The sequence below is a fragment of the Bufo gargarizans genome, chromosome 5 (assembly GCF_014858855.1).
Source record: "Bufo gargarizans isolate SCDJY-AF-19 chromosome 5, ASM1485885v1, whole genome shotgun sequence".
Classification (NCBI taxonomy): Eukaryota; Metazoa; Chordata; class Amphibia; order Anura; family Bufonidae; genus Bufo; species Bufo gargarizans.
The window spans coordinates 144,727,521-144,743,452 of record NC_058084.1 but is presented as its reverse complement, the minus strand read 5'-3'; the positions used below and the strand labels follow the sequence as shown (position 1 = coordinate 144,743,452).

The window sequence follows — 15,932 nt, the reverse complement described above, 5'->3', positions numbered from 1 at the left end:
TGGTTGACCTGTTGCATGTGAACTTGGCAGCTGAAGGCATCTCTGCTGATAAAAAGGATGATTTAATATATGCAAATTAACCTCTAGGAGCAACAGGGACGTTGCTGTTGCACCTAGAGGCTTAGCTCACTCTGCAACCGCAGCACCACCTGCACTTTGATTGACAGGGCCAGGCATGATGATATTTTCTCTGCCTGGTCCTGTCAACCAAAGTTCGGAGGGTGTCGCAGTTGCAGAGAGAGCAGAGCCTCTAGGTGTAACTTCAACACCCCCGTTGCTCCTAGAGGCTCATCTGTATATATTAAAACTTAAAATAATTTTTCTCAGCAATGCAGGCACATATGAACGTAGAACCAACACAGATGTCTTCAGCTGTCAAACGCACATGTAACAGGTCAGCCAGTTTCATATATACAAATCTGCTGGTAGATGTCTCCTAAAGTGTCACTGAACTTTCAGCAAACTATATATGTCATAGCGACCTATCGAAGATTTTGATTGGTGGAGCCCTGAGTGCTTCGACCCCTGCCGATCGCTAGACAGAGGAGAGAGAAGCTCTCACGTAGCACATTGTCTTTCCTCTGCAGGATAAAACCTGTCCATAAACCATCCTAATTCCACCTCCGGCAGTGAGGAGGGAGAGCACGCCACGTGAACGCTTCTTTCTTCTCGTTCTAGCTATCAGTGGGGGTCCCAGCACCCAGAATCCCAGCGGTGAAAACCTTTGATATGTTAAGTTTTTTTGAAAGTTCAGTGTCATTTTTAAATTCCTATACACAGTCAGTAAGCATATAATGCATTTAAGTTGTTTGCTTGGGTGGTTGAAACTTAGGGGCCTTTTACATGAGCTGGGAAACGGAACAAATATGGAGAACGGATATTTGTACAAATGCTTGTTCCTGACAATTGCCACCCGTCACCCAAAAAATGAACAAACAGGGAATTTACTGGCAGCCATGTGCAAAGTAAAGGGGAACAAATGATTGTAATTCACCTTGCATCAGGCCACGTGAAAGGTCTTTTAAATGACCACCGATCGGCTTGTATATCATTGATCAGCTTTCATCGGCCAATGCAGTAAGACGTTTATAGTGAACAATATATGATGATCTGTACAGATTTACGCCATATTGTCTTCTTATGCCTTTCTCATAACTTTTAAATGCAATTTTATCTAATCTATCGTGTTACATGATCATTTTATCATCTACTGTAAAAATGTAGGTGTTTTATGGTTTCCAATAAATAATTATTTTTGTATTATAATTACGATTACTACATTATCTGCTAATACATTTGGGAAGGTTCACATCTCCAGCACCTAACTCTGATTATCTGTTCTGGCAGAGGAATAGACAACTGGAGTTACCGTATCTGGCATAGCTTTCCAGCATACATTCTTCTGGTTATTGTTTTCCTATTGCAGATGACTGATACAAGGGACTGGCATGTTAGTGACCTACATGGATCAGAAAGGATTTTGCCTCAGCAAGACCAGTTTGATGGTCCTCATCAAATAAGCATCAACCATACAGAAGCCCAGAGGACTTTACAATCCATATATTACTGGGAAGCGCCACCTTCTTACCTTGGAAATAAAGTAGGTTTCTCGTTAAAGTATAACCATAGGTGTGCGCACAGGGTGTGCCGGGTGTGGCTGGGCACACCCTAATCAAGAATCGAGATTCTGTCAGGGCCGGGAAGCGCTGAAAGCTTTATACTCCCCTCTTACTTCCTGGTCCTTGGCGCGCTACTGTGAAGGCTGCGCACAGTGTGAGGCTGTGACCTCACACTATGCGCGCCCACACAGCAGACTGTACAAGATAGTGCGGGTCTGTATGTATGCATGTAGAGTGTATTTGTGTATATATATATATGTGTATATAATATATACATACACGCGCGAGGCGTGTGTGTTTGTGCTTTAGGGTGCACGCCCTAATGCAATAGGCTGCACATGCCTATGAGTATAAGGAAAGCTCTTCATTCTTTCCAGATCTATGACCATCATCTAGTCAGTGATCAGCTGCCGTTTACCTACTGTATCAAGCTTGTCCAGTCTCACTGTGCCACCTTTAGCTTATTTTACACATGCCATATGACCTGGGGATATTCGACCCTCTGGTTATTTTCACAAATTGGCAAACTAGACGTGACCCATGAACATAAGTGAATGTATTGCCAGAAAATGACCTATTGTTTCAAGCAATTTTTTTTTATGTTAAACATATTTTTAAAACATTTTGGTGATGTTTATTATAATATAATATATAATATTATATATTATAATAACTATTGTATTTAAAAAATTTGTGAAATCTTGCAGTTTTCACACTGACCCCTGAGCTTGACAATAGACTGACACACTTTATTCTGTAAAGATCACTTCTCATCAGCCCTTTCATTATCATCACAGGCAGGGTTACAATGAAAGGTAACACCTCTGTTATAGGAACACACCACTGACAAAAGGTGACGGTCACAGCTTACTTCCTTTCCCTCCCTGCGCAGTGACTGTGCCATAGAAGTCAACAAGTCCTCTCCAGACACTAGTCTCCTGCGTCTATGTGGCTGCCATAAATCAAATCTCTGAACCTCTGCTATCAGGCAAAATTCCCCCAATGTACAATAGAAAAATAAAAAAAGATTAAAAAAGGAATATGCTTATGGTAACTATCTGGTTTTAAGATTACAAATAAAATATAATAATATAAAAACAAATAAAATACAGATTATACAGAAGAAGATGCTTGATAAAAGTTCTTTTTTTATAGAAATGCATTTTATTCTGTATTTCCATTGTGTATTATTTTATGATTTCAGCTGACATCTTACGGCGGATTCCTGAGGTACACGGTATCTTATGATGTTCCTCTTGAGAGCTCAGATGGCGAGATGATTTCTAATGTGGATGCTGTCATTCAGGTAATTTATACAGCTGCTGTCAGTCTGATCACCTCATTCATTTTCTAATCTACTCTGGGAAAATGAAAGGTGGAACTTCATTGGTTATTACCTGCAGCGCGGGCACTTTTGGTTTTTTAGAGATGATGTCAGCTTTCTCCCAGAAATATGTCATCAAGGCAGACCATGGAGGAGATTTATCAAAGCTAGTGTAGAGGAAACCTGGCTTAGTTGCCCATAGCAACCAGATTCCTTTTTTCATTTTTCAGTGCTGCTGGAAAATGAAAAGTGGAATCTGATTGGTTGCTATGGGCAACTAAGCCAGGTTTCCATTAGACTAGTTTTGATAAATCTCCCTCATATGTTTATACAGATTATCTCATGCACAAAGCAGAGAAATAACATTCATTACATTGCAGACTGGAGTAGGGCATTTTCCACTTGAGAAGCCAGAATTTTAAAGGGAACCCGTCACCGGTATTTTGGGTAAAGAGCTGAGGACATGGGTTGCTAGATGGCCGCTAGCACATCCGCAATACCCAGTCCCCATAGCTCTGTGTGCTTTTATTGTGGAAAAAAGACGATTTGATACATATGCAAATTAGGCCTCATGCACACGGACGTTTTTTTTCACGGTCCGCAAAACGGGGTTCCGTTGGTCCGTGATCCGTGACCGTTTTTCCGTCCGTGGGTCTTCCTTGATTTTTGGAGGATCCACGGACATGAAAAAAAAGTCGTTTTGGTGTCCGCCTGGCCGTGCAGAGCCAAACGGATCCGTCCTGAATTACAATGCAAGTCAATGGGGACGGATCGTTTGACGTTGACACAATATGGTGCCATTTCAAACGGATCCGTCCCCATTGACTTTCAATGTAAAGTCTGGAGTTCTGTTATACCATCGGATTGGAGTTTTCTCCAATCCGATGGTATATTTTAACTTGTAGCGTCCCCATCACCATGGGAACGCCTCTATGTTAGAATATACTGTCGGATATGAGCTACATCGTGAAACTCATTTCCGACAGTATATTCTAACACAGAGGCGTTCCCATGGTGATGGAGACGCTTCAGGTTAGAATATACAAAAAAACTGTGTACATGACTGTCCCCTGCTGCCTGGCAGGTGCTGCCAGGCAGCAGGGGGCAGACCCCCCCCCCCCCTGTTTTTAACTCATTGGTGGCCAGTGGGCCCCCCCTCCCCTGTTGTTAACTCGTTGGTGGCCAGTGTGCGCACCCCCCTCCCTCTATTGTAATAATAGCATTGGGGCCAGTGTGCGCGCCCCCCCAACCCCCCCCCCCCCTCCCTCCCTCTATTGTAATAATAGCATTGGGGCCAGTGTGCGCGCCCCCCCAACCCCCCCCCTCCCTCCCTCTATTGTAATAATAGCATTGGGGCCAGTGTGCGCCAACCCCCCCCCCCCCCCCCCCCGATCATCGGTGGCAGCGGAGTAGAAGATTCATACTTACCTGGCTGCTGGCTGCTGCGATCTCTGTGTCCGGCCGGGAGCTCCTCCTACTGGTAAGTGACAGGTCTGTGCGGTGCATTGCTGTCACTTACCAGTAGGAGGAGCTCCCGGCCGGACGCAGACATCGCAGCAGCCAGCAGCCAGGTAAGTATGAAAATCTTCTACTCCGCTGCCACCGATGATCGCGGGGGGGGGGGGGGGGGGGGGGTTTGGTGCGCACACTGGCCCCAATGTATTAAAACAATAGAGGGAGGGAGGGGGGGGTTGGGGCGCACACTGGCCCCAATGTATTAAAACAATAGAGGGAGGGAGGGGGGGGTTGGGGGGGGGGCGCGCACACTGGCCCCAATGTATTAAAACAATAGAGGGAGGGAGGGAGGGGGGTGCGCACACTGGCCACCAACGAGTTAACAACAGGGGAGGGGGGGGCCGCACAATGATATTCAAACTGGGGAGGGGTGGGGGGGGTCTGCCCCCTGCTGCCTGGCAGCCCTGATCTCTTACAGGGGGATATGATAGTACAATTAACCCCTTCAGGTGCCGCACCTGATGGGGTTAATTGTACTATCATATCCCCCTGTAAGAGATCGGGTGCTGCCAGGCAGCAGGGGGCAGTCTTGTACACAGTTTGTAGTGTATTCTAACTAGAAGCGTCCCATCACCATGGGAACGCCTCTGTGTTAGAATATACTGTCGGATCTGAGTTTTCACGAAGTGAAAACTCAGCTCTGAAAAAGCTTTTATGCAGACGGATCTTCGGATCCGTCTGTATGAAACTAAAACCTACGGCCACGGATCACGGACACGGATGCCAATCTTGTGTGCATCCGTGTTCTTTCACAGACCCATTGACTTGAATGGGCCCGTGAACCGTTGGCCGTGAAAAAAATAGGACAGGTCATATTTTTTTCACGGCCAGGAAACACGGCTCACGGATGCGGCTGCCAAACGGTGCATTTTCCGATTTTTCCACGGACCCATTGAAAGTCAATGGGTCCGTGAAAAAAAACGGAAAACGGCACAACGGCCACGGATGCACACAACGGTCGTGTGCATGAGGCCTTAACCTGAGATGAGTCCTGTCCCTGACTCATCTCACATACAGGACTCATCTCAGGTTAATTTGCATATGTATCAAATTCTTTTTTTTCCACAATAAAAGCACACAGAGCTATGGGGACTGGGTATTGCGGATGTGCTAGCGGCCATCTAGCAACCCATGTCCTCAGCTCTATACACAAAATCCCGGTGACGGGTTCCCTTTAAATTCCGTTCTATTAAGGTGAAGCTCTGTTACTAGTTTATGTGCACCAGAATTCTGGCTACATTTAAGGTAAAAATCTGTTGCACATGCCTTGCACCATACTATGTATTTTACACACTTTTTGAGGGTCATTTATCAAATATTTTTTGATGTGAAAATGTCACAAAAGACATTTGGTGCATATTTTTGGGACATTTGGTCACATTTTTGGCCTCTCCACTTTTAGAACTGGAGCGCAAAGTAGGTCAGGATTTAAGATTAGAGAACTCTTAAAGGGAACCTGTCATCAACGTTATGGTAACCTCACTGAGGGCAGCACAAGGTACTGAAAGAAACACTGATTTCAGCTGTGTGTCACTCGTGCTTATGCCTTATTTACACATCTGTGTTTTGGTCAGTGATTTCCATTAGTGAGTGTGAGCCAAAACCAGGATTGGAGCCTCCACAGACATAATGTATAAGGGAAAGATCTGCTCCTGTTCTGTGTTTAGACCAACACCTGGTTTTGGCTCAAAATTACTGATGGAAATAACTGACCGAACACTGACTGTGTGAATAAGGCATAATCGTGAGTGCTTGCCGAGACCCAACATCATAATCATCACAACCTGAGCCTGGAAAAGAGTCTTGGCTGCCTCAGAAGAGTCATGGTTAAGCCTCATTCACGCGTCTGTGTGCGTGCTCAAATCCGTGAGCAGGTGGTCAGTGATGCATCCGTGAAGCTGTCCATTAAGAATCCGTGTTGGGTCTGTGTGTCCGTTTTTTACTGTCCGTGTTGCATCCGTGTTTCACTGACACTGAACAGCTGAAAATTTTTTTTCAAAGCATCTCTTCTGTTAAATACGGATGCAACATGGATGGAATCTGTTTTGCATCCGTGGTTTTCACAGACCTATAGACTATAATGGACGTGACGGACAAAATAGAGCATGCATCCGTGCTAAAAACACTGACCCACGGACCGTACTAAAACACTGATGTCGGAATAAACACATTAAAATGAATGGGGACGTATGCTGTCCGTGGAGAACACGTACAGCACACGTCCGTGGAACACTGACGTGTGAATGGGGCTTTAGTCATGAGTTCCTGGTCTCCCGCTGATTGTGATTGTTATTGGCAGTCCTCGCCTAAGGGGAAAACTAAGGAGAACGCTGTATATATTATCAGCTGGTGGCAGGGAATAACCATGACTTTCCTCAGGCTGCCATGACTCTTTTCCAGTATCGGGATGCAATGATTATGATACTGGTTCTCAGCAGCATTTCTATCACTAGCTTATGCTGCCCTCAGTGAGCATAAAGTTGATGACAGGTTCCCTTTAAAGAGGACCTATCACCACAAAATGCAGTGAAATCTGAAACAATATATATATGGGAAAAATTCTGTAAAACCTGTACATTTATATATTAGCTTTTTCCACCTCCAGTGTTTGATCAGTGATTGATAGCATTGTGTGTAGAAGTGTGCATAAGAGATAGCTGTCAGTCACTGATAGCACCTCCCTACCTGTACCGACAGGTATTCACAGGAGATGGAAAAAGCAAACATATAAATGTGTAAATTACAGGTTTTACTTAATCTCCCCCCCCCCCCCAAAAATTTTTTTAATAAAGAACATATATATATTAGAGTTGAGCGAACACCTGGATGTTCGGGTTCGAGAAGTTCGGCCGAACATCCCGGAAATGTTCGGGTTCGGGATCCGAACCCGATCCGAACTTCGTCCCGAACCCGAACCCCATTGAAGTCAATGGGGACCCGAACTTTTCGGCACTAAAAAGGCTGTAAAACAGCCCAGGAAAGAGCTAGAGGGCTGCAAAAGGCAGCAACATGTAGGTAAATCCCCTGCAAACAAATGTGGATAGGGAAATGAATTAAAATAAAAATTAAATAAATAAAAATTAACCAAAATCAATTGGAGAGAGGTTCCATAGCAGAGAATCTGGCTTCCCGTCACCCACCACTGGAACAGTCCATTCTCAGATATTTAGGCCCCGGCACCCAGGCAGAGGAGAGAGGTCCCGTAACAGAGAATCTGTCTTCATGTCAGCAGAGAATTAGTCTGCATGTCATAGCAGAGAATGAGGCTTCACGTCAGCCACCACTGCAACAGTCCATTGGCATATATTTAGGCCCAGCACCCAGGCAGAGGAGGGAGGTCCCGTAACAGAGAATCTGTCTTCATGTCAGCAGAGAATTAGTCTGCATGTCATAGCAGAGAATGAGGCTTCACGTCAGCCACCACTGCAACAGTCCATTGGCATATATTTAGGCCCAGCACACACACAGGCAGAGGAGAGAGGTCCCGTAACAGACAATCTGGCTTCATGTCAGCAGAGAATTAGTCTGCATGTCATAGCAGAGAATGAGGCTTCACGTCAGCCACCACTGCAACAGTCCATTGGCATATATTTAGGCCCAGCACACACACAGGCAGAGGAGAGAGGTCCCGTAACAGAGAATCTGTCTTCATGTCAGCAGAGAATTAGTCTGCATGTCATAGCAGAGAATGAGGCTTCACGTCAGCCACCACTGCAACAGTCCATTGGCATATATTTAGGCCCAGCACACACACAGGCAGAGGAGAGAGGTCCCGTAACAGAGAATCTGTCTTCATGTCAGCAGAGAATCAGTCTTCATATCATAGCAGAGAATCAGGCTTCACGTCACCCACCACTGTAAGAGTCAATTTTCATAAATTTAGGCCCAGAACCCAGGCAGAGGAGAAAGGTCCCGTAACAGACAATCTGGCTTCATGTCAGCAGAGAATCAGTCTTCATATCATAGCAGAGAATCAGGCTTCACGTCACCCACCACTGTAAGAGTCAATTTTCATAAATTTAGGCCCAGAACCCAGGCAGAGGAGAAAGGTCCCGTAACAGACAATCTGGCTTCATGTCAGCAGAGAATCAGTCTTCATATCATAGCAGAGAATCAGGCTTCACGTCACCCACCACTGTAAGAGTCAATTTTCATAAATTTAGGCCCAGAACCCAGGCAGAGGAGAAAGGTCCCGTAACAGACAATCTGGCTTCATGTCAGCAGAGAATCAGTCTTCATATCATAGCAGAGAATCAGGCTTCACGTCACCCACCACTGTAAGAGTCAATTTTCATAAATTTAGGCCCAGAACCCAGGCAGAGGAGAAAGGTCCCGTAACAGACAATCTGGCTTCATGTCAGCAGAGAATCAGTCTTCATATCATAGCAGAGAATCAGGCTTCACGTCACCCACCACTGTAAGAGTCAATTTTCATAAATTTAGGCCCAGAACCCAGGCAGAGGAGAAAGGTCCCGTAACAGACAATCTGGCTTCATGTCAGCAGAGAATCAGTCTTCATATCATAGCAGAGAATCAGGCTTCACGTCACCCACCACTGTAAGAGTCAATTTTCATAAATTTAGGCCCAGAACCCAGGCAGAGGAGAAAGGTCCCGTAACAGACAATCTGGCTTCATGTCAGCAGAGAATCAGTCTTCATATCATAGCAGAGAATCAGGCTTCACGTCACCCACCACTGTAAGAGTCAATTTTCATAAATTTAGGCCCAGAACCCAGGCAGAGGAGAAAGGTCCCGTAACAGACAATCTGGCTTCATGTCAGCAGAGAATCAGTCTTCATATCATAGCAGAGAATCAGGCTTCACGTCACCCACCACTGTAAGAGTCAATTTTCATAAATTTAGGCCCAGAACCCAGGCAGAGGAGAAAGGTCCCGTAACAGACAATCTGGCTTCATGTCAGCAGAGAATTAGTCTGCATGTCATAGCAGAGAATGAGGCTTCACGTCACCCACCACTGCAACAGTCCATTGGCATATATTCAGGCCCAGCACCCAGGCAGAGGAGAGAGGTCCCGTAACAGAGGATCTGGCTTCATGTCAGCAGAGAATCAGTCTGCATGTCATAGCAGAGAATCAGGCTTCACGTCAGCCACCACTGCAACAGTCCATTGTCATAAATTTAGGCCCAGCACCCAGGCAGAGGAGAGAGGTCCCGTAACAGACAATCTGGCTTCATGTCAGCAGAGAATTAGTCTGCATGTCATAGCAGAGAATCAGGCTTCATGTCAGCCACCACTGCAACAGTCCATTGGCATATATTTAGGCCTAGCACACAGGCAGAGGAGAGGTTCATTCAACTTTGGGTAGCATCGCAATATAATGGTAAAATGAAAATAAAAATAGGATTGAATGAGGAAGTGCCCTGGAGTCCAATAATATATGGTTATGGGGAGGTAGTTAATGTCTAATCTGGACAAGGGACGGACAGGTCCTGTGGGATCCATGCCTGGTTCATTTTTATGAACGTCAGCTTGTCCACATTGGCTGTAGACAGGCGGCTGCGTTTGTCTGTAATGACGCCCCCTGCCGTGCTGAATACACGTTCAGACAAAACGCTGGCTGCCGGGCAGGCCAGCACCTCCAAGGCATAAAAGGCTAGCTCTGGCCACGTGGACAATTTAGAGACCCAGAAGTTGAATGGGGCCGAACCATCAGTCAGTACGTGGAGGGGTGTGCACACGTACTGTTCCACCATGTTAGTGAAATGTTGCCTCCTGCTAACACGTTGCGTATCAGGTGGTGGTGCAGTTAGCTGTGGCGTGTTGACAAAAGTTTTCCACATCTCTGCCATGCTAACCCTGCCCTCAGAGGAGCTGGCCGTGACACAGCTGCCTTGGCGACCTCTTGCTCCTCCTCTGCCTTGGCCTTGGGCTTCCACTTGTTCCCCTGTGACATTTGGGAATGCTCTCAGTAGCGCGTCTACCAACGTGCGCTTGTACTCGCGCATCTTCCTATCACGCTCCAGTGCAGGAAGTAAGGTGGGCACATTGTCTTTGTAGCGTGGATCCAGCAGGGTGGCAACCCAGTAGTCCGCACAGGTTAAAATGTGGGCAACTCTGCTGTCGTTGCGCAGGCACTGCAGCATGTAGTCGCTCATGTGTGCCAGGCTGCCCAGGGGTAAGGACAAGCTGTCCTCTGTGGGAGGCGTATCGTCATCGTCCTGCCTTTCCCCCCAGCCACGCACCAGTGATGGACCCGAGCTGCGTTGGGTGCCACCCCGCTGTGACCATGCTTCATCCTCATCCTCCTCCACCTCCTCCTCATCCTCGTCCTCCTCGTCCTCCAGTAGTGGGCCCTGGCTGGCCACATTTGTACCTGGCCTCTGCTGTTGCAAAAAACCTCCCTCTGAGTCACTTCGAAGAGACTGGCCTGAAAGTGCTAAAAATGACCCCTCTTCCTCATCCTCCTCCTCCTCCTCCTGGGCCACCTCCTGTTCCATCATCGCCCTAAGTGTTTTCTCAAGGAGACATAGAAGTGGTATTGTAACGCTGATAACGGTGTCATCGCCACTGGCCATGTTGGTGGAGTACTCGAAACAGCGCAACAGGGCACACAGGTCTCGCATGGAGGCCCAGTCATTGGTGGTGAAGTGGTGCTGTTCTGTAGTGCGACTGACCCGTGCGTGCTGCAGCTGAAACTCCACTATGGCCTGCTGCTGCTCGCACAGTCTGTCCAGCATGTGCAAGGTGGAGTTCCACCTGGTGGGCACGTCGCATATGAGGCGGTGAGCGGGAAGGCCGAAGTTACGCTGTAGCGCAGACAGGCGAGCAGCGGCAGGATGTGAACGCCGGAAGCGCGAACAGACGGCCCGCACTTTATGCAGCAGCTCTGACATGTCGGGGTAGTTGTGAATGAACTTCTGCACCACCAAATTCAGCACATGCGCCAAGCAAGGGATGTGCGTCAAATTGGCTAGTCCCAGAGCTGCAACGAGATTTCGCCCATTATCACACACCACCAGGCCGGGCTTGAGGCTCACCGGCAGCAACCACTCGTCGGTCTGTTGTTCTATACCCCGCCACAACTCCTGTGCGGTGTGGGGCCTGTCCCCCAAACATATGAGTTTCAGAATGGCCTGCTGACGTTTACCCCGGGCTGTGCTGAAGTTGGTGGTGAAGGTGTGTGGCTGACTGGATGAGCAGGTGGAAGAAGAGGAGGAGGAAGCCGAGAAGGAGGAGGTGGCAACAGGAGGCAAAGAATGTTGCCCTGCGATCCTTGGCGGCGGAAGGACGTGCGCCAAACAGCTCTCCGCCTGGGGCCCAGCTGCCACTACATTTACCCAGTGTGCAGTTAGGGAGATATAGCGTCCCTGGCCGTGCTTACTGGTCCACGTATCTGTGGTTAGGTGGACCTTGCCACAGATGGCGTTGCGCAGTGCACACTTGATTTTATCGGATACTTGGTTGTGCAGGGAAGGCACGGCTCTCTTGGAGAAGTAGTGCCGGCTGGGAACAACATACTGTGGGACAGCAAGCGACATGAGCTGTTTGAAGCTGTCTGTGTCCACCAGCCTAAATGACAGCATTTCATAGGCCAGTAGTTTAGAAATGCTGGCATTCAGGGCCAGGGATCGAGGGTGGCTAGGTGGGAATTTACGCTTTCTATCAAATGTTTGTGAGATGGAGAGCTGAACGCTGGCGTGTGACATGGTTGAGACGCTTGGTGACGGAGGTGGTGGTGGTGGTGTTGGTGGTACATCCCCTGTTTGCTGGGCGGCAGGTGCCAACGTTCCTCCAGAGGCGGAGGAAGAGGCCGAGGCGGCAGCAGCAGAATAGGCCGAGGCGGCAGCAGCAGAAGAGGTAGCAGGGGGAGCCTGAGTGACTTCCTTGGTTTTAAGGTGTTTACTCCACTGCAGTTCATGCTTTGCATGCAGGTGCCTGGTCATGCAGGTTGTGCTCAGGTTCAGAACGTTAATGCCTCGCTTCAGGCTCTGATGGCACAGCGTGCAAACCACTCGGGTCTTGTCGTCAGCACATTGTTTGAAGAAGTGCCATGCCAGGGAACTCCTTGAAGCTGCCTTTGGGGTGCTCGGTCCCAGATGGCGGCGGTCAGTAGCAGGCGGAGTCTCTTGGCGGCGGGTGTTCTGCTTTTGCCCACTGCTCCCTCTTTTGCTACGCTGTTGGCTCGGTCTCACCACTGCCTCTTCCTCCGAACTGTGAAAGTCAGTGGCACGACCTTCATTCCATGTGGGGTCTAGGACCTCATCGTCCCCTGCATCGTCTTCCACCCAGTCTTGATCCCTGACCTCCTGTTCAGTCTGCACACTGCAGAAAGACGCAGCAGTTGGCACCTGTGTTTCGTCATCATCAGAGACATGCTGAGGTGGTATTCCCATGTCCTCATCATCAGGAAACATAAGTGGTTGTGCGTCAGTGCATTCTATGTCTTTCACCGCTGGGGAAGGGCTAGGTGGATGCCCTTGGGAAACCCTGCCAGCGGAGTCTTCAAACAGCATAAGAGACTGCTGCATAACTTGAGGCTGAGACAGTTTCCCTGGTATGCATGGGGGTGATGTGACAGACTGATGGGGTTGGTTTTCAGGCGCCATCTGTGCGCTTTCTGCAGAAGACTGGGTGGGAGATAATGTGAACGTGCTGGATCCACTGTCGGCCACCCAATTGACTAATGCCTGTACCTGCTCAGGCCTTACCATCCTTAGAACGGCATTGGGCCCCACCATATATCGCTGTAAATTCTGGCGGCTACTGGGACCTGAGGTAGTTGGTACACTAGGACGTGTGGATGTGGCAGAACGGCCACGTCCTCTCCCAGCACCAGAGGGTCCACTAACACCACCACGACCATGTCCACGTCCGCGTCCCTTACTAGATGTTTTTCTCATTGTTATGGTTCACCACAACAACAAATATATTATTTGGCCCAATGTATTGTATTCAAATTCAGCGGGATATAAATTTGAGGCCTAGTATTTAGGCGCTGGGTGACCGGTATGGATTTAGTGACAGAATTAGACTTGGAAATGCACAGAAGCGTGTGTGTGAAGTTATTCTGAATGACCCTATGTGCACCTTCAATATTATATACCCTTTTAGGGATAGATTTCAAATAGCTCTGATATAGCAGAAACCACTAAATTATGAAATTGCTAAATTGGGAATTGTACTTCAACCCAGAACAAAAAATGTGCTTTGACGGACACTAAATATCTTGCCCAGCAACAACAGTACAGCGGTGGGTAACGAGAGATTTAGAGGGATTTAAATTTGAGGCCTAGTATTTAGGCGCTGGGTGACAGGTATGGGTTTAGTGACAGAATTAGACTTGGAAATACACAGTAGCGGGTGTGTGTGAAGTTATTCTGAATGACCCAATGTGCACCTTCAATATTATATACCCTTTTAGGGATAGATTTCAAATAGCTCTGATATAGCAGAAACCACTAAATTATGAAATTGCTAAATTGGGAATTGTACTTCAACCCAGAACAAAAAATGTGCTTTGACGGACACTAAATATCTTGCCCAGCAACAACAGTACAGCGGTGGGTAACGAGAGATTTAGAGGGATTTAAATTTGAGGCCTAGTATTTAGGCGCTGGGTGACAGGTATGGGTTTAGTGACAGAATTAGACTTGGAAATACACAGTAGCGGGTGTGTGTGAAGTTATTCTGAATGACCCAATGTGCACCTTCAATATTATATACCCTTTTAGGGATAGATTTCAAATAGCTCTGATATAGCAGAAACCACTAAATTATGAAATTGCTAAATTGGGAATTGTACTTCAACCCAGAACAAAAAATGTGCTTTGACGGACACTAAATATCTTGCCCAGCAACAACAGTACAGCGGTGGGTAACGAGAGATTTAGAGGGATTTAAATTTGAGGCCTAGTATTTAGGCGCTGGGTCACCGGTATGGATTTAGTGACAGAATTAGACTTGGAAATGCACAGAAGCGTGTGTGTGAAGTTATTCTGAATGACCCTATGTGCACCTTCAATATTATATACCCTTTTAGGGATAGATTTCAAATAGCTCTGATATAGCAGAAACCACTAAATTATGAAATTGCTAAATTGGGAATTGTACTTCAACCCAGAACAAAAAATGTGCTTTGACGGACACTAAATATCTTGCCCAGCAACAACAGTACAGCGGTGGGTAACGAGAGATTTAGAGGGATTTAAATTTGAGGCCTAGTATTTAGGCGCTGGGTCACCGGTATGGATTTAGTGACAGAATTAGACTTGGAAATGCACAGAAGCGTGTGTGTGAAGTTATTCTGAATGACCCTATGTGCACCTTCAATATTATATACCCTTTTAGGGATAGATTTCAAATAGCTCTGATATAGCAGAAACCACTAAATTATGAAATTGCTAAATTGGGAATTGTACTTCAACCCAGAACAAAAAATGTGCTTTGACGGACACTAAATATCTTGCCCAGCAACAACAGTACAGCGGTGGGTAACGAGAGATTTAGAGGGATTTAAATTTGAGGCCTAGTATTTAGGCGCTGGGTCACCGGTATGGATTTAGTGACAGAATTAGACTTGGAAATGCACAGAAGCGTGTGTGTGAAGTTATTCTGAATGACCCTATGTGCACCTTCAATATTATATACCCTTTTAGGGATAGATTTCAAATAGCTCTGATATAGCAGAAACCACTAAATTATGAAATTGCTAAATTGGGAATTGTACTTCAACCCAGAACAAAAAATGTGCTTTGACGGACACTAAATATCTTGCCCAGCAACAACAGTACAGCGGTGGGTAACGAGAGATTTAGAGGGATTTAAATTTGAGGCCTAGTATTTAGGCGCTGGGTCACCGGTATGGATTTAGTGACAGAATTAGACTTGGAAATGCACAGAAGCGTGTGTGTGAAGTTATTCTGAATGACCCTATGTGCACCTTCAATATTATATACCCTTTTAGGGATAGATTTCAAATAGCTCTGATATAGCAGAAACCACTAAATTATGAAATTGCTAAATTGGGAATTGTACTTCAACCCAGAACAAAAAATGTGCTTTGACGGACACTAAATATCTTGCCCAGCAACAACAGTACAGCGGTGGGTAACGAGAGATTTAGAGGGATTTAAATTTGAGGCCTAGTATTTAGGCGCTGGGTCACCGGTATGGATTTAGTGACAGAATTAGACTTGGAAATGCACAGAAGCGTGTGTGTGAAGTTATTCTGAATGACCCTATGTGCACCTTCAATATTATATACCCTTTTAGGGATAGATTTCAAATAGCTCTGATATAGCAGAAACCACTAAATTATGAAATTGCTAAATTGGGAATTGTACTTCAACCCAGAACAAAAAATGTGCTTTGACGGACACTAAATATCTTGCCCAGCAACAACAGTACAGCGGTGGGTAACGAGAGATTTAGAGGGATTTAAATTTGAGGCCTAGTATTTAGGCGCTGGGTCACCGGTATGGATTTAGTGACAGAATTAGACTTGGAAATGCAC

General features: G+C 46.6%; 1 protein-coding gene across 1 annotated transcript in view; it reads left to right on the top strand.

Annotated features, from left to right (window-relative positions):
• Positions 1–15,932, top strand: part of LAMA1 (laminin subunit alpha 1) — a 176,306-nt gene that overhangs the window by 69,297 nt on the left and 91,077 nt on the right. The window contains exons 12-13 of the mRNA XM_044293408.1: positions 1,427–1,600; positions 2,824–2,925. Of these exons, the coding sequence (XP_044149343.1) occupies positions 1,427–1,600; positions 2,824–2,925 (276 nt within the window). The remainder of the gene's footprint in view (positions 1–1,426; positions 1,601–2,823; positions 2,926–15,932) is intronic.